General features: G+C 40.4%; 1 protein-coding gene across 3 annotated transcripts in view; it reads right to left on the bottom strand.

Moving 5' to 3' along the window:
- Positions 1–19,681, bottom strand: part of LOC111328818 (protocadherin Fat 4) — an 86,512-nt gene that overhangs the window by 13,698 nt on the left and 53,133 nt on the right. For all 3 annotated transcript variants that reach the window (XM_088757217.1, XM_088757216.1, XM_088757218.1), the window contains exons 6-20: positions 19,497–19,616; positions 18,880–19,033; positions 13,884–14,083; positions 12,534–12,730; positions 12,213–12,321; positions 11,367–11,516; positions 10,383–10,802; positions 8,359–9,657; positions 7,762–7,911; positions 7,141–7,376; positions 6,218–6,401; positions 3,336–4,437; positions 2,567–2,803; positions 1,382–1,980; positions 74–778 (exon numbers count right to left, since the gene is read on the bottom strand). In XM_088757217.1, coding sequence (XP_088613343.1) covers positions 74–778; positions 1,382–1,980; positions 2,567–2,803; positions 3,336–4,437; positions 6,218–6,401; positions 7,141–7,376; positions 7,762–7,911; positions 8,359–9,657; positions 10,383–10,802; positions 11,367–11,516; positions 12,213–12,321; positions 12,534–12,730; positions 13,884–14,083; positions 18,880–19,033; positions 19,497–19,616 — 5,862 coding nt within the window. The remainder of the gene's footprint in view (positions 1–73; positions 779–1,381; positions 1,981–2,566; positions 2,804–3,335; positions 4,438–6,217; positions 6,402–7,140; positions 7,377–7,761; positions 7,912–8,358; positions 9,658–10,382; positions 10,803–11,366; positions 11,517–12,212; positions 12,322–12,533; positions 12,731–13,883; positions 14,084–18,879; positions 19,034–19,496; positions 19,617–19,681) is intronic.

Below are 19,681 nucleotides of genomic sequence, written 5' to 3'. Positions count from 1 at the left end.
ATTTTCCAGCACTCGAGCTAATTCCGCCCTCAAAGGTGTTACAAATTAACACCTCCAAGCTGAACAGGCTTACCTTTATTGTGAAGGTCTTGTCTGTGTTCAACCTTGGACGGCCATCGTCTGTGCTTCGAATCCGAATAGAGTAGGTCGACTTTGCTTCGTAATCCAAGTTTGCGAATGATGAAGCGTAAATCTTGTTGTTTCTGAGGCGAAATTTCCACCCACCATTATTTATCAAAATGTAACTGTGAGTTTGGTTAGCATCTTCATCTGTGGTCGCAAGATCGCCCACATAACCATCATTTACGTTTTCGTTGATAAAAGCTGTATCATCCCCTGCGAGAGTGACATTGCTGGGTCGGTCATTAACATCTAAAATCGCCACCTGCAACGGCTGAATGTGGAATAACCCGTTGGGATCAGTCACGCGCACCACAATGTCTTCATTACGGTTTTCCTCATAGTTGAGATCCCCGCTGACTTGCAAAAGTGCAGTGCACATCGTTTTCACGCCTGTAATGTTGGTGTTGTTGTGACATGTAACGTGCGAGCCCACAGAAAATTTACCATTGGCGTCGTCATCTAGAGAGAACGTTAAGTTCTGCACCTCGTCATGATCTAAGGCTTGAAGTGTCCCCACTGTCGCGTTGGCTGCAGAATTTTCGTTGACCGTCGGCATGTTGTCAGGGAATGACTGTTGTCCTGAAGATGATGTAAGCGTCAAGTTTACGGGAGGTTCGTTAATATTTTCGACAACGATGATAAATGTCTTGTTTTTCTGTGAAAGGAAATAAATGATCATGTTATATGTCGTAGTTTTCGGATGACCGCCCTACGATTTTGCACCACCCTTTACACCCTCAGGTGAGAGGCGCGGTGGCCTCATGGTTAGTGCGCTGGACTCTGGGTCGAGTGGTCCGGGTTCGAGCCCTGGCCAGGGACATTGTGTTGTGTTCCTAGGCAAAACACTTTGCTCTCGCAGTGCCTCTCTTCACCCAGGTGTCTAAATGGGTACCGGCGAGTTTAACACTGAGGAGAAGCCCCGCTATGGACTAGCACCCCATTCATGGGAGAGTAGAAATACTCCTAGTTGCTTCGAGCGGCGGAGACCGAAGTTAAGCGTCGACTTGATGGGCCACTTGGCTCGTTATCCTTTTCTCCACCCTCACAACCAGGCCGATACAAAGTTGGTCACAGCTTGGTCACCTGCACTTCAGGTAGTTTATTTTAATTTGCTTTAACCTCCCTTTATCTCCTCGTGATTTTCCTATGTTCTGCTCAGCCTTCGCGACTTCTTTGATTTTGTTTCTGCGGCGCTTTGACTAATATATTTGATAAAAACATTTAATTTTTGCCTATGTCTGAAAAAAAGAGAACTTACATTTAAAGGCACTGTCCCATTGTCCGACACCTGGGCCACGATCTTGTGAGCCTTACTCGTCTCATAATCCGTGCTATTTGCTTTGAACAGATAACCTGTAGAATCAATTGCAAACCTTCCCCCATCGCTGTCAAGCAACGAAAACTTTAGCGTTTGGAACTGATCTTCGTCCGTAGCGGTGAACCGACCGATTTTTGTGCCGATAGTTGCATTTTCCTTCACAGTACGACTAGACAACCTGAAGCCATTTGGGCGGTCGTTGATATCATTCAAGGAAATCACCATGCTTGCTTCACTGCTTTGACGTGGGCTTCCGTTATCTGTTACACGTACTTTCACCGTGTAAGAACGCTTTTTCTCGTAATTCAACTTGCAGAAATCTCCACCGTTCTTAAGGCAGTCTACATTGGACATGGCAACCTTTACCTGCTTTCCATAGAGTTTGAATCTACCTCCTGCACTGTTTACCATGGTATAGGTATGTGTCTGCGAGCGGTCCGGGTCTTGGGAGAGGAGGTCACCAACGACTGTATCCTGTGGGCAGTTTTCATCGACGACAGTATTTGACAAAGTAATGTTGAATGGCTTTTCGTTTACATCTACAGGAAAAGCGTAGAAAAAAGACATATCTTATTAAAATGTTGGTCTTGTGTCTCCTCTTCTACCATCAGCAACTGTAATAGTGTTTCCAAATTAAATATGCTTTAAAGAACGCCGAATCGTTGACGATAACGTTTTAGACAGACGAGGTTATGGACTATGTGAGATTTCCTACAGAGAATCGATCAAATAAGCATGAGCTGTTCCATACTAAAAAACTGCCGTTTGAAAAAACTGTGATTTTGTCCCACAATCGTGGTATGTCGAATGAAGAGGTTTTCAACAACAACGATCTCAGAGGTATGTGAGGCACCTGTCACCTATGAAATTAAAATTTTGCCTAACGTGCCAGAGCTCAGTCGGTAGACTGCATTAAAACGGGACATTGGAATGACATGGGGCCTTAAATTTTTTCCTAGTCCCGCATTCGTGCCAAACGCATAGCATCCTTTCTAAGTGAAATTTGAACCAATCGAAATACCTAAACTTCATTCTGCTTGCCCAACACAGTCGCGACATTACATGGCCAGGAAAAGGTTTATCAGTTCTTATTTAAACTGATTGTAAGCGGTAAATGTAACGTACCAATAACAGAGATGAGAAAAATTGTTAATAAGCTAAGTTGTGGGTTTCCATTATCGACGGACTGGACTGTGATGTTCCAAGAGCGCTGGGCCTCAAAGTCTAGACTTCGTGTAGAATTCAAAGCAGCGCCGTCAATGACGAATGGAAGTCCAGTGGTATTTCCCATGAGTTTATAGGTAAACGTTTGCCTGTTTGTTGGTTGATTGGCGTTATCCGGGTCAGAAGTTGAGAAAAATCCTTAAAAATGATGACAAAGACAACACATTCAAAACGATAGAAGTATTGTTTTTATGCGGTAAATAGTCAAGTTAAGATAGACTCGACAGACAAGGTGTTAATTAATATTGTTTTCAGACACCTGGAAAAAATAGTCTGTTCCATGCGTTGAGTTAGTTAAACGGGCGCGCTAGTAAATGCCGCGATAGTATGTGAACAACAAAAAAAAGAAAAAAAAAACAGGGGGGGGGGGGTGGCCGCGTTGTGAAGACGATCCGGCCCAGACCTCCGTCGTGTTTTCGTACGCATCGTAGTCTTTACATCTTCGCTCCGTTTTAAACGGTTTTTATCAACTTTATTTCAAATGTGGACCAAACGGCGACTCGAAAGTGATCAATTGGAAGAATTTATTTATTGTTTTCTTAGTAGAAAACTGATGAGGAGAAAGTTATCAAACTTCTTTATTTGAAGAAGTACCCTCAAAGCATTTCAATAAAACCCTAATTTTATAACATGACAAAATGGTTTATAATCGAATAAAATATTTTCAAACCTATCAAAGATGGCGGTTGATTTTCTCGTATGGCGCTGCTCGACAGGGAAATGCCTGTAGGAGCCTCATTGACGTCATCCACATTGATGGATAAATCTGTCGCGAGGGACATGGGTGGTGAGCCGCTGTCTGTACACTTGAGCTGAACGTGCATAACCGGTGTCAGTTCATAGTCTAGACTTGCACTTCCTAAGGCGAGAACGTTGGACTGGATGGTAAACTTGCCAATGTTGCTACCGGTTACTTGGCAACTGTGTGTTTGCAACGTACCACGTAGCCCATAGTTATCAGGGTCACTGACAGTTAATTGACCAATGCGAGTGCCATGTTGACTGTTCTCGGTGATATTAGCAGGCGCGAGGGAAATATTGGCTGGGGCCTCGTTCACATCCAGGACGCTGATGTCGAAAACCTGTTCTACACTAAGAGAAGGTGATCCACTGTCTGTGCTATTTACTTTCACCGTGAAATTATTTTGACCTTCGTAATCCAATTTAGCCGCCGATGAGACATACAGCTTGTCGTTTAGGATGACAAATCGACCAGCGGCATCGTCCGACAGTACATACGTGTGTGCCTGCGCAACGTCCTCGTCACTTGTCACCAGTTGTCCGACGAGTGACCCATTCGCGTTCTCGTACACTCTGGCCGAATAGCTTCCACCCAAAGTGACATCTTCAGGTGCATCGTTCTGATCCACGATGTTAATTCTGAGCTGCTCAGTGGTAAAAAGACCATTGCCATCTGTAACGCGCACTGTCACGTAATACTCACTAGAAAGTTCAAAGTCAAGATCTCCATTCACACGGAAACCAATGGTGCACTTAGCGTTCACCCCTGGGATATTGGTAATCGTCTGGCAACTTGCCGTAGAACCCAATGTGAACTTCCCACCAGCATCATCATCGAGCTTAAAGGTTAGAGTTTGGTTAGCATCGTGATCTAAGGCTTCTAGCATTCCAATAACTGTTCCGAAGCGGGAGTTTTCGCAAACTTGTGCATGCCCATCGGGGAAAGACAGCTGGCCTCCTTGAGATGTTATGTTGATGTGTACCGGAGCCTCGTTGACATCTAAAACTTCAATTATGAATGATTTTTCCATCTGGAACGAATGAACAGAAAGGGAAAATTTAAAGATTTAGATCCTGCAAATTCACGATTAAAGTAAAGATGGATTGCATTGGTCTAAAGCCTCCTGACCGTAGATGTATGAAATATAAAATCGGAAGAACTGGAATGGGGTGAAGTCTAAAATCAACAACAGGCGATTATCCTTTCAAAGTCTGGCCAAAATGAATCTTTCATTCTTGCCTATTGTGTTATCACTAATAGTTACTGATACCTTTATCGCAACTTAGCGTCTGTTCGAGCCAATTTCTTACCCACTTAAGTTTAAATTATCCGATTTACTAAAATTATCTGCTTTTTCGGCAATAGACCCTTCCACGGTTTTTACGGCCATATTGTTCGGGGGTCAAACAAAACCTCGTTGCGTAGCAACAAGCAATATCTTCTTTTGTAATTATTCGACGCGCGTCAGTACCTTCGCTCAATATTGTAACTTTATAAAGGGAAAATCGCTTATTTTCGTCTCCAAGATCTGGTGGGAACGTAGATAAGGCGTTACTGAAAGTAAGTGCCGAATTTTTGGCGAAGTACCTATTTATCACTGCGTTTTATGGGCAGATTGATATGTTGTTTGAAGGTGACCTCGTGGCCGCCATGGTGCGAGAATGGCATTTTAAAAAGCACTCCTTTCGGTTGAGAAATTAGAATATGTTTTTTTAGCCATCCATATTGTGTAGTTTTAAATTTTAGGATTTATGGTGGGAATAAGTACTCAAATAAGGTTTTGAAAGCATCTGTATTTTGCATGCCAGTATAGAGTCGAACATCAGCATCTCTGGTTATTTGTGCAGAGGCTGTACACAGTTTTAATCCTGGGGAATCGTCTCCACTTTTCATCAATTCGTCACTTGCAGTGATGATATCACTATTTTCAACCAATGTTGATAATCGCCTCCTTTTGGGTGACTTAGAATTTGAATGCTCAAAAGGAGTCAAAAAAAGAGTAGGTATTGGATTGCTTACTGAAGGCTTCCCGTCTCGAAAGTGATTGGAGCAGACGACAACACTCTCCCTTGACTTTCCTAGTGAGAAATATTTCCTTCCCTTCTGAACCTGTCGAGACCATGCTTCAATTAATGATTGCTTGGGCTTGTGGAACGATAACTTCTGTACATATGAGTGGGTGACCCATTTTTTCGGATCTCCTCTATCGTTGTTACAGCCGCCGACAGAACACCTATCTCCGAAACCCATTAAACCAAGGGTTTCTCTTTACCGAGTTATTGGTTTTTCAAGAGTATGTTAGCCTGTCTGGTCGAAAAGGTTTGAAGAGCACGTAAACACATTTATTTCAATTTTTCCTCTGCACAGTTAAGTTACTTACATACAAAAAGTCATTCGAAAAAGCTGTACTCTGACCTTCTGGCATTATGTCGGCCGCGAGGTCACTTCCAAGGAAAAACGATCTCAATGTTCCCATAAAACGCAGAGAAGAAAAGCTTTTTCGCCGAGAGGAGAAAAAGTCACTCGCCTTTATTACCGTCTTCTCTTTTTCAGCGATGAAAATTAATTTTTGTTCCTGAACAAAGCGAAAATTTAAACGAGGGTAGCGATGCGCGTCTTCTTATCATAAGAGATTCTATGGCTCGTTGCTACGCAACGAGGTTTTGTTTGACCCCCAACCAATATGGCCGATAAAACCGCGGAAGGGTCTATTGAAATTTAAGCAATGATACAAGGTTTCTAATTCCCACAAAGAGACTTAGCGTTACGTGCCCAATCATCACTTGAGTCCTTCTAATCAAGAAAATTACCTTCAAGGACGGATTTCCACTGTCTGTCACCACTGCACTTATGTTGTGTTTATTCTGACTCTCGTGATCAAAGTTTTTGGCTGGGTATAGGTTTCCCTGAGAGTCGACCCTGAATTGACCGCTATCATCATTCTTGAGTGAATATAGCAGCGTTTGATTCACATCTTCGTCGCGTGATGAAAAACTGTCAACATAATATAAAAAGAAAAATTCGCCCCAGAGAGGATATGTAAGCATGAGATATACAAAAAGTGGGAAACACTGAGCTGTTTTCTGTCTGCTTCGAGCCGTTTATGAAATAAAGAGGAAATAGTAGCATTTACAGATTTTTCAAATTTCGAACTAGTTTAAACCTGTAACCAGCTGAGCAGTTCATACTCTCTTGCATTTATCACCTTAGATTGAATGGCTTATAATTTCTCCTTACAGAGTGGAACTGGATTCAAATGTAAAGATCCTGAGAAAAAAGGAAAATGATCACCAATTTCAGAAGCTCCCTTATGTCAATTGAGTTCTCCTCGTCAGTGCCAGAGGAAATGTAAAGAAGAACGATGTGGAGAATATGAGGACTAATTTTAGGATGCAAGGGGGGTTAACTCAAGCTATAAAATATAATTAGATCATAATCAGTGTTCATATGCACCGTTTGCAGATGCTGTCACTGCAAATGTCGAGCTTGAATTAAAATCGAGTGGAGTTTTCGCAATATAAACATTTCAAGCCGTTACTAAAAACGGTTTTAATTAACTTTGTATCTGAGGATTGATTTTAACTATATTTGCCTGTCTTCAAACTTTCCTCTTTGAGTCCATTATAAAATAACGTTAGTTTTCATCCTCTTCTTGGCTTGTTAAAGTTAAAAAGAAGAGGTAATTTAAAAAAGCGAAGTGAGTGAATTAACGCAAAACAAATGGTGAACCCACCGGCCAATCAAAGTGTTTATAGTGGCGTTCTCCTTCACTTTGTTACTGGACAGCTGAAAGTCACGTGGTTTGTCATTGACGTCACGAACGTCAATACCAAAGTCTTTCTCAAAAGATAATGGTGGTGATCCGTCGTCTGTTGCTTTCACTCTGATCACGTAACGTTTTCGTGCCTCGTAGTTCAAAAGACAAGAGGAACCTCCCTGGTTTAGACATTGCTTGTTGGGAACAGCCACCTTGAAGTAAGGATGATTCAAATCAAACATAATTTCAGGGCCCATAAAAATTTCAATATGAAGAATTCCATAAAATCTCCATTCTACTTCCGTTGCAGTGCATGCCTACATCATAGCAAGAACACACGTCGGGGCAAAGAGAGTTCTGGAAATTGTGTGAAACATTTTGATTGAGACAAACTTTTCATTAAATACAGCTGCTTCTGTTAAACAGTTCACCAAGTAAGTAATTTCATATTTCTCCACAATTTCCAAATTTAGAAGAATCAGTAAAATTCTCATTCTCTATCTAGAATTGAAGTTTCTTAAGAATTCTTGTACTTTAAACAAGATACATTTGAAAAATTGACTTCAAGCAAAGTTAAAAAGGTGTTGACAAATTTACCTTTATTTGGCTACCGTCGACTTTAAATCTTCCTGAGGCACTATTTAGTAGCTGAAATGTGTGATTCTGTGTTGGGTCCTGATCAAGGGCTGTTAATGTCCCCACCAGTGTGTCACTGTCGCTGTTTTCGTCCACAAAGGAACTAGAGAGCTATGAAGATAGAGGAAAATGTATTGTGAAAACGGCTAATATTTTCAGATGTGGTCTCATTTCCAATCTTTCAACAAGATTGGTGGTCTTTTGCAAACAGAAAATGCTTACCCTGAAAGAGATGATTCATCTCACCTTGAGAATCATTATTTTTGTACCCTTCGAAAGAAAAATTCTCAAACAAATTTACTTAGATACCTCTCTTTTTTCGGGTTTCCTTAACAATTTGTTAAAAGGTATTAAGAGACATTGTGTGTCAGCGGGTATAGTTTCTTACTTAAGTCCACATCAGCATAATTATATTAAGAACATTAACTCGGATCTGTCGGTCCTGGTTCCAAAGAGCGAACAATTTCGAGTGATTGATTGATATACTGTCAAAACGGAAGTAACAGGTGATTAGCGCGGGGAAATTTTCTCGTTTGAAAGCAAACACATTTTGCTCACCGTTAATCCACTTGGAGCATCATTTACGTCGATAACCAGGATGATGAAGGCTTGTGTTCGGGTTAAAGCGGGTCTTCCATCATCCGTTGCTGATATTCTAAAGGTCCACTGTGCAGTACTCTCAAAGTTGAGCGCTCGAGTGGTGACAAGAGCGTCGTTTCGAATTTGAAACGGTAGGTTGGGATCCGAGGACAAAATCGAGAGAGAAACACTTTGCACTTGTGCCTTGACGTTGTCTGGGTCGGTGACATTGAGTTGTGCCACAATAGTACCACCTTTTTGATTTTCCTGGACTTTATCGCTTGATAGTGCAATGTTAGTGGGCGCTTCATTGATGTCTTGGATGAGAATGACGAACAACGTTTCTACCGTTAGGCCACCTGGATCGCGACATAGAACTGTCACATTAAAAGATCTTGCCTCTTCGTAATCGACGCTCGCACCACCAACCGTCAGTTTGTTGTTGGTTATTCCTACCTTTCCATTGGCTGAATCAGTAACGCTACACACGTGACTTTGCTTTCTGTCAGGATCACTGACAGATAACCGGCCAATCACCGTTCCAGGAGGTCGATTTTCTTGGACGCTGTGGTTGGACAACTGTATATCGGTTGGTTTTTCGTTGACATCTTGTAGGTTTATAACTAGAGTTACCTCAATGTATTTTGGAGGAGTTCCGTTATCAGTTGATCTCACTTTGATGTGATAGCTTGGAGATGACTCGAAGTCAAGAGTAGCATTTCTAGAGGCAAACAGTTTCTCTCCCCTGATTTCAAAGTTCCCTCCAGGATTGCTTAATAACATGTAAGAAAAACTCTGCCCCTGATCCTCGTCGTCTGTCAGTAGAGTGTCGATTTGAACGTTTTCGCTGTTCTCCGCCAAGGAGACTGAAGCACTGCCATCCAGTGTTACATTCGTGGGCGCGTCGTTCTCATCAATCACTGTCACATTGAACATTTCGATGTGAAAAAGCCCTTTATTGTCCGTTACGCGCACAATGATGTCCAAGCTCGACTCATCTTCATAGTTTATATCACCGCTAACCGATAAATTTGTAGTACACAGCGTCCCACTTAGGGAAGAATTCAGACAAGTCACGTTTGATGGAAGGGAAAATTTTCCAGATGAATCATCATCTAGTTTAAAAGTCAGGGATTGTACAGCGTCTTTATCTTTTGCTGACAGGATGCCGACGACCGCGCCAAGCCTCGAATTCTCCAATACACTGTTTCGAGTAAGCTCGATGGAGACTGGGGCTTCATTGACGTCTAATACGATAATGGAAAAATTCCTGGTCATCTGCGTGAAACATGAGAGAAAATATGTTATTTACATCTGGATATATTGACTGTTAGCAATGTTAGTTTCGAACGAAGGCTGTCAACGAGTGAATAACTTGATTAAAAAACGCAATTGTAAGTATATTGTCTGCTATCAAGCAAGGTACTCAATTAAAATTGGATAGTAGTAAAACGTGACCTGTAATCACAGATAAAACAAATGGAGACTATTTTCTAGAAAATATCTAACAGATGGAAGGGAGAATTATTTTTTAGATCTTAAGGGTCATAACTGTCTTCGTGATAACGATTCTTCCTTTGTCGGACAAATTTTTTCGATTTCACTTTTTTGGTTTCCATTGAATTTGAATTTGAATTTACCAAATTAGGGAAAAAGCAAAGATAAAATCATAACTAATAATGGTATCAGGACGAGTAGAGTCTGATTGGGTCATTGATCATATGGATGATACACAAAATCAAACGACCGCAAAGCAAGAGTGGACGACTAATTAATCAGAACTAAGCCAAAATTTAAGTGAAAGAATACTTACTGATTAAAGTTATTTATCAAAATCGAAAAAATGAGAAAAAAAAAGATATTTTTTGTTGATATCCTGCTTCCTGCTACACTGTCAAATCAAACGCCCAAATGGTGTTGCTGATAACCGTTCGCGTTCAATGAATTTGATGATAAAAAATAATACAGGTTACATGGCTTTTGTCGTATAACAATTTACTCACCGTCTTTGATGGCTGTCCATTGTCAGTGACGTTTGATACGATATAATGCACTTTGTTTGTTTCATAATCAGTAGATTTAGCTTTGTAAACGCTACCGTTGTTGTTCAAACCAAATCTACCATTGTCATCATCAGCCAATGAAAAACTGAGTGTTTGACCTGTGTCCTCATCAGTGGCGGATAGATTACCCACTATGGTATTTATTGGTGCATTTTCGCTGACTTTATAATTGGATAACTGCAAACCTCGTGGTTGGTCGTTGACGTCATTTACGCTAATGTTAAATGAAGAATTGATCGATAGTGATGGAGAGCCGCTGTCCACACTGCGGACAACTATGGAGTAGGAGGATACGCTTTCGTAGTTCAGGAAACACTGAGAACCTCCGTTCAGCATGCAGTTCTTGTTCGACCTTCCAACCTATGACGTAATTAGTCATATAGATTTATTCTCGAGTGGTGGTGAAGTGAAATAAAAGAGTTGCGAACAGTTCTGGTGCTTAAAGCAGCCATTGCTGCAAAGAATCAGGTGGGCAAGAAGCCTTGTTGCTCTTAAACCTTTCATTTTGGGTCTCCCTCACATGTTTTCCAGCGAGAAATCTGCACTCTATGGGAAAGTTTCAAACCCTGAGGCCCCATTAGCGGGACGGGGGAAGGGGGACGGGGGTGAGGGATGTGAGGGAGGGGGGCCTGACTATCCCGTAACCTATTAATTATTAATTTTGTGGCTTAAATGTCCTATATCTTGTTGTTCATTCCTTTGGTTTGTATGCCTGTAATTCTAGTTCGAAATCCCGGAATCTCTATTTAAATATCTCATACTCCTACAATTTTTCACCTAGATAAGCCGTATCCTGCTAACCGCTTACGGTCCTTCAGCTTAACTATGAAATTTTCCATGACACAACGGGAAGAAATTTGACAACTTCCACCATCGTAGATTGAGACGGAGTAAGCAGAATAGTCTATTATACAGTTTTCTTACCTTCAAGAAGTTCCCTTGAATTTTAAACCTTCCTCCAGCGCTGTCCAACAAACTGTAACTGTATGTCTGCCCTTTATCAAGGTCTACGGTGCTGAGCATGCCTACTACTGTGTCTACGTCGCTATTCTCATCCACGGCGTTGCCTGACAACTGAAGAGCAGAGAAAATTAATAATTCAATACAATAATAATTTTTCGATTTAAAAAGTTAATGAAGTTGAAATGCTCTCAGAAGAGACTTAGAAATAATGTGTTTGCCTTAAATAGCGTCTAAGTTAGGATAAAACAGCCGGTATTTAAAATCCTTCCGGCCTCGCTTTTTAAAGGAAATTTCGGTGCCTTTCCTTTCATGTGATCATTAGTGGGCATTGACCCTTGTTTTTTCTTTTTTTTCAAATAAACGGTTGTAGACTAGCCTTTGCTTTAATGAAGAGGCTTATAACAACAAAGAAACCGACTGTTCCTGACACAAGTCTGATGTCATATGTGGCGCAGCATACTATGGGAGACTTAAGATACTTTTAAATTATACTTGAGGAATATTCTCTTATTTGTGACTTGGCTACACCATGTTAAGCAGGCCTAAAATAGCCGACAAAGCTTCTCATGGCCACTAGCAGTTGGTGGCTGACTTCATGTTTGATCATTTTTTCTTGGCAAAGACCTAATGTTACCGCTATTGTCGCCTTAGTGGGTACCCTATGGTTTTAACCTGTCATTTACCACATTATAATGGTCATGGTGATTAATTCTACGCTTAACTTTGTATAGCAGGGTTATATAACTAACTATATGCCGATTGCATAGTAAATTCCTCCTCATTCATTTCTTGTGAGACAGTCTTTACCTGAATGCCTGTTGGTTTCTCGTTCACATCCGCTACAGAAATTATAAATATTTTATCGAGCTTCAGCGGTGGACTTCCATTGTCTGTACTTCTTATTGTGAGAGAAAACCTACAGAAAAAAGAACGTAGCCGTTAAATATGGTTGTTTTCATTGACATTAGTCAGGAAACGTCCCGGCCCCTCCACTGGAACACCCAAAAAAATCTGTCATTGCGTTTTTTCTTTTTCATCCAGCGAGGTAGACCTTGGATCAAGTGAACGTTAACTGCAAAAGGGTTCCCAAACAAATTACGCCAATTTTTATTCAGGATACACACTTACCGGTTCGGTGAGGATTCGTAATCAAACACTACCAAAGTGTAGAGATCTGCTCCACGCAGCTCAAATTTTCTACTCCCTCCACTAATGATGCTGTACGTATGCTGGTCTTTGTTATTGGAATCCACAGAAGAAAACGTTCCAACTTTTGTACCACGTGGTTTGTTTTCTTGTATGGTTGCAGATCCCGACAGAACAATCTAGAAAATCCGCACAAACTTCCCATCATGATCACATTATTGTCATTCACACTGGACGAAAAAAAGGCATGGTTGACAAATATGGCGCAAATATGAAGCAAATGCCACTTTGACGAGTCTCATTTAGCTAGCCACGTGATAAAAATGATCTTTGCACCATTTAAGTCACGCTCCTCCCATAACAAACGCCTTAAGTGCCACATCTGCCCTATATTACATCTGCTGTATATTGCTCATCTACAAATTTACAGCGGAGTTAGAAAAATGGCTAAGAGATTCGATCACTTGCGTCAAATTGTGTTCAAGAGAGTTTTTTTATTTTGCTATGGCTAAACGCTTTGCAACTGTGCAAAAGCAAGAGAGGCTATTAATGGTTAAAAGCGAAATCAGATGGTTTGGCACAGGAGTCCATTAAACACGTGCAAGTTTGCGGTGGTTTTTGCTGCACTTCTGTAACATCACTTTGAAACAGTATTTCTTCCCCACCTCTTTCCTAGTTAAACCCATTTCTTCCGTAGCTTTTGCCTATCTTTACAAAGTATTAGTCCCATTAGACTGTTGTTACTTCACCTGGATGGCATTTCATCATGTTTCTAAGACAGTTTGCCTGAACCAATTTATACCAACGAATAAAGGCTGAAAGTTTCTAAAGAAACTGAGGTGCTGCGTCGGTGGGGGTAACAAGGTCATTTGGTTATGTCAACTAAGTTGAAATTGTAAATTGGCCACCGTAACGAGTTAAAAAGCTGACGTTTCAAGCGTTAGCCCTTCGCCATTCGCTCTGACAAAGGGCTAACGTGCGAAACGTCAGATTCTTAACTCGTTACGGTGGCCAATTTACAATTTCAACTTGGTTGATGTAACCAAATTACCAATTTATACTACCCCGGGCTAAAGGGAAGCTCTTTGAGAGTGATGTGTCTTACCTGAGAACACAACGCAGTGAAGCTTAACAGGGATCGAAACTTGACCCTAGACCCGGAGTTCAGCTTGCTAAACAGCAAGCCAATAAGTCTCTAGCATATGACCTGACACTTTGATAAATTGCTCGTTACTAAGAGGGGAGTATCCGATTGGTAATGCTCGATTCTCCTCTCTCCCCCCTCCCCCTCCCCCCTCCCCACCACGTTTTCTTTGAATTTTTAGCACTGACCTGCGAAGGTGGATTATTATTACGTTGGCAGTATGACGTAGCATATGAAGACCACTGTCCTGATGTCTGACACGTGACGGTAGATGCTCCTTTTATGGAATAATGCTTAGGACATCCTAGCGAGCATGTGACAGGATAAGTGGTCTTGCCTCCAGGGCACGCGACAAGGGCATGCTTGCAAGTGCTTCCGAGAGCAGTGCCTACAAGATAAAACCTTCAAGTGAGCAACACCCAGTACAATTTTTCCTTTCAATGCCAATGCATTTTCAATTGAGATCAGACAAACATTTGAGCTAAAATGTTGCTTGATGTAACACGAAATTATCTCAACTTATTTACAAGGAAATATATAACAGCTGGAGAAGAGAACTACGAATCAGATGTTGGGAGTGAAAAGATTATAGGATACACTTTACTCAGAGATTTTGTACTATAATTATCAACGCAGCATTGCTTCATGTTGAATTAATGATTAAGTTTGAGCCACTTTTGTTATGCGTAAATGTTCTGAAACATTTGAAGACAATTCGAATAAGAGAAGCCTTCCTTCCAAATTTCCAATTTAGTCGTAAGTTTGAGGCTTTTTTTCGCCAGCACTTCGTCAAGAAACAAAGTAATAATTTCTTTTTTCTGGTTATAGACCTGCACGATAAGAATTAACGTACACTCCTGAAACACGTTCTTTCTTCATAAGGTAAAGAAAACCCTCCTGCTTTCAATCAAGTAGAAGAAATTCTATGGAAAAAATTAAATAAAATAAAAACAAAGAAAATAAAGGAACCAACATCACGACAAAATTGAGGGAAGAATACATCTTTTGAAATTGTCACCATCAACTCTGACAAGAAGTTAATGAATTTCACGGCAAGTGTTCAAAGTACCTCTACAGCAGAAAATCAGTAATGAAAAGGGACTGGCAGTTGATAAAATTACCGTGGTGATCGCGAAGAGTAACATACGCACGTCAATAATTAACGATGCCCTCCAAGTATTCTTGCGAAATAATATCAATAATGGATATCACTTAAGCCTTTCAAGATCAGTTTCAAACGAGATCGAAAGTTTGTTGAAAATTGTTTTCCACAGCCCTATCTGGTTTTAGGTGCGACTTCTAATATGCCTCAGAATATTGGGTTCTGCACAGACGCTAAATCAGTATGAGAAGGCTCGCCTGACGCAAACCTAAACTCTCCTCGACTGCAATTTCCATGGCAATCACCAATTTGCCATCCCTTAGAGTCACCAACTGCGTGATGGGAATTTAAAAGGCCGTGAAAAGGACGCACCTTAATAGAGCTTCGCGATTAGCGATCGCATTAGAGTCAACTTACTAGACAGTGGAATCACCACAAATGAACCTGATATTTTTCTTCCTTATCTCGTCTGTCACTACACATTGCTCTGACGACGACGACTGTGAGCAGATAAAATTGCCAAGTTCAAAAGATGAATTTCGTAACAGGGAGAGCTATGGCATACTCGGCCATTCTCTTTCAAGACACTCGACAAGCAACCTTTACAGCTGCTTTCTAAAATGCGCCGAAAACTGCCAGTGTTTATTAGTAAATTTCAAGGAGAATAGTGAGGAAACAGAAAACTGTAAGCTTAGCAAGGCTGCTCCATACACAAATCCTGAAACCCTACTAGTCATGTCGGGTTGGAGGTATTACGAGATAGTTCGGAGCTACCTTAAGAAGGTTAACTTTGTTTTCACTATACATCGAAAATTATGAAGTTACAAACGCGGAATTATAGCATTCCCTCAGTGAATTGCAGCGATGTCTTATTCGCCTGACCGAGAGAGTTAAGCGAAACTTGAAAATTAATTAAGAGCAAACCAATCTAAAGATCCAATATATACCTGTAAAGAATACATCTAGTTGAAGCGGTGAGATGGAACAGACCGTCTGAAACCTTCCCAATACTTTTTTACTTCCATTTGTGTCACAGTAGAAAATGTCTATTTTTAACAGAACAATTCTCATAACCTGTTGATCTTTACTGCTGACCTTAAAAGTGAATACGTTAGGCTTTTTCCTAATCTAACGATTTAGCGAAGTAAAGACGCTTGCAATCCATAAATGGTAAGTTTAAAACTTCTTACAAGTAAGTGTTTAAGTTTTTAGGCGTACGAGGGCGACATCAAACCTGTTTGAAAAGCAATTTTTTACGGACAAGTAATTCCTCTATACTGCATCAATTTAATTTTTTTTTATCATTTTCCTTTAAGAATAATCCGTTTAAAATCAAAACCCTAATTAATCAAACACTGTTCTACATCGCGCTTTCAGCCCCATGCGAAAACAATGGCACATGTCATGAAATATGTGACGTCACGGCCAAAAGGCACAAGTGCGAGTGTCCGCCTGGTTCTAGTGGCCACAGATGTCAAAAGACTATGCGATCCTGTCACGATATCATGTTGTCTGGGAAACACGAAAACGGAGTGTATCAAATACTAAACGGGGCTAAAAACATTCTACACGTTTATTGTGATTTTGGTTCGGAGCCGGGAGCTGCTTGGACACTTGTGCAAAGCTACTCTCTTGAAAAAGGCCGAAATGGGAGAGATACCGACATGTTTAGCACAAAATCTTTGCAAGACGATTACGCCGTGAATGGAAATTGGTTGAGTTACCGTCTTTCAAAAGTCAACATGCAAACAATTCGCGAGCATTCCGTTCAGTGGCGGGCAACTTGTGAATTTCCAACAACTGGCATTGAATTCCGGGATTACTTTCGTGCGTCACTTTCCAACTATGACCCCCTGTACCCATCAACTGACCGCCCTCTAAGTTGCAAGTTGTACGAGTTCATCAACATTCGAGGAAATCAGTACATTAACTGCACTGCTGCTACAGTGGTTGACCCTTCAACTGTACCGTATTTGATAAATATCAAGACTGATGTGAGGTGCGACTTAAATCTCCAACCAAATGGCGGTACAAATGGAGAGAACAATTTTGGATTTTATCAGGTAATAAATTCTGCCTTTCGTTGCTCCGCGACGAGTACTTCGACAACACAGTACTGCTTTGGAAAGATGGAAATATTTCAGCGTTTTTTAAGGAGGAACTAAATGCCAGCGAGAGCTACCTTAACCTTTTAACTTCCAGAAGTGATTAACATGCAACTTCTTCTATAATACGCAGACATTATCCAGCAAATGGGTAATTAGAATACTCAAACTTATCAGGTAGAAGTTGTTATCTTGAACTAACACCAAATTCTCATAACAAATGTACAAGTAAATGTGAGGCAGCTAGAGGGGAGAACTAACAACGATATCTTGATAATTGTAGTACGATCACAGCACTTATTACTGTGGCTCTAGTTCGCTGCTTGTATTAATATTTCAAAAAATTGAACCTAAAAGTTCAAGGTCTGCGGGCGAACGGACGAAGCACGCCTAGCAATAAACACCTTCTATCTAATTCGTTTGGTTTATATCAATATGTGAAAGGTTCATATTCAGGAACCATAAATAAACATACGAACAAACATTTACAATTGAAATGATCAAAGATGAAAAGCATAGAACTCAAATTTTAGATTAATATACTCCCCCCCGCTATCTATTGCCAGGTAATTTTGAAAGTTGAATTATCGTCAAAAGAAAGAAACGTCTTTTTACGACATCGTCAAAGTCAAACTATTTTTGATTGAAGTAAAATTTACTCGTCAACAGCTTAATGTCCACCGCCACAGAGTCTCAACACTTTATTTTTATCTAAGTGTGTAAAAGAAAAAACCGAGAACCTTATCATTACAAATTCGTAACGAACACACGTATGACAAAAGCCTCTAAAACATATACTTTTTCACCTACACAAGAAGACAATGAAAAGAAGATCACGCAGAGTAAATAGAAACAGGACCTGGTAATTAAGATTCTAAACTGAGAGATCTCCGGAAAAGCCAAATGAATTTGTGTAAGATCACTGGTCAGGATGTGAGTGTACGCTCTAGGCCCTCAGGAAAAAAAGTTAAGGCGCCAGCTGTTGTTGAATAAAAGGAGTTAAATATTTTTATGATCGGTTATATAAACAGTAAAAATCGGTTTTAAATGAGTTGTTGGGCCCTCCAGTGAGAACACCTGCTCAAAACAACGTAGGCAAATTATTCAGATCAGCTACCGGCCAAAGGTCCTTTGCCTATAGAGCTGTATCTCTGTGGAACATGTTAGACGAAGACCGGAGAAACGTTCTATCTGTAAAGGCCTTTAAGAAAGTCCTGAAGCTTGCCATGAATGAATGATCGAGTAACAGTTAGAATTTAGAATTTAACAATAGCTTGTCAGATATAGTTAGCATTCATATTTGTAAACAGGTACTGAAAAACCTTTTTTGGGAGTATTTATCATGAAAGTTTAAAGTTTAAAGGTTTAAAGTAGGCAAAATGTTTTGAAAGAAACAATTAACAATCTGAACATGAAATTTTCAACCCTTGAAAGATGAAAGATAACGATATACACTATGAATAAAGGCTGATAGTTTTGAAAGAAACTGTTTGGGGCTGCGTCGGCGGGAGTTCGCTCCGACGAAGGGCTAACGCTCGAAACGTCAGCTTTTGTAATCGTTACGGTGGCCAATTTACCATTTCAACTTTGTTGATATATCCAAATTATATTGATATACACTACGACTGACTTATCCCTTTCAATCTCGTATCTCGTTAGTAATTCTCCTTGCTGTCTTACTTTAATTTCTTATGATGTTAGTTCGGAGAATTTGGTATCGGATTCATTAATAATCCACTCGTTGATACTTTTCTTTATTTTCATCTACTGCCTGCCTAGTATTACACTGACATTGACAAAGTAACAAAACTGTCAAAAAATTTATGTCTCAATTCATTCCGGATGGGAATGTGAGTGTTGAGGAAAATCCAGCTTTAATTTACACCTACATTTATAAATCGTTATGTCTACGCCTACCGTACACCCACGACTTTTTTTTGTAGAACAAAGTTTATGACTTCGTGCTTATAAATTTACCTGGGGCGCAGTATGACGGTTTGGGCATCCTGCAATCTTTAGCGATGCAGTTCTTCTTATCCGAAGCCAGATAGTAACCATTGTTGCATGAACAGCCACCATTGCTGCACTTGTGTTGGCAACCATTGTTTGGCGTTCCACACTGAGTAGTATTCTGCAAAAGGCGAAGACGACATTATAAATGATTAATTACTCACCATGTGGGTGTCTGAACGAACCTAAGGAAAAGACTGGCGATGAATGATGGGTATATTTGAAAATTAAAGAGGTTGAGCTTGGCAGCGGAGAGAAAGAACAATAATAGCAAAAGGCCCTTCTTCGATTTGGGTCCATTATTTTCTCACAATGAAATAAAATCGTATAAACATTCCAAAAAAGAAAGACCGTAAAACCGGAGGGTTCGCGAAAATCGCACGAACCCACTAAGAGGTACCTACTACTGCATCACTACGGTTAGAAGAGCCTGAGCAAGCCTTAATTTTTCTGCAAAATTGATGCCGTTGTTCGGGTTTATGTGATGTCAGTATGGAACAAGAGTATTTGACACCAGTCAAACTATCCCTCACAGAAGGGTGAGAGACAAGCGTTTTTTTCTTTTTTTTCGCGAGAAAACGTACCTGTAGAACTGGGCAATCTCGGCCTTGACACCTTTTAGAAATCTTTACAGTCCTCGTCCTTTGTTTCGATCCAACAGCACACTTTTCACTGCAGGCTCCCCACGAGCCCCAAGAGTTCACCTAAAACAGTAGTATACGCCTAAATGAATTATGTGAAATTCCACAAAGACAATGTGAGAAGTTGT

Source organism: Stylophora pistillata, chromosome 4, assembly GCF_964205215.1.
Source record: "Stylophora pistillata chromosome 4, jaStyPist1.2, whole genome shotgun sequence".
Classification (NCBI taxonomy): domain Eukaryota; kingdom Metazoa; phylum Cnidaria; class Anthozoa; order Scleractinia; family Pocilloporidae; genus Stylophora; species Stylophora pistillata.
This window is presented reverse-complemented; position numbering and strand designations above follow the sequence as displayed.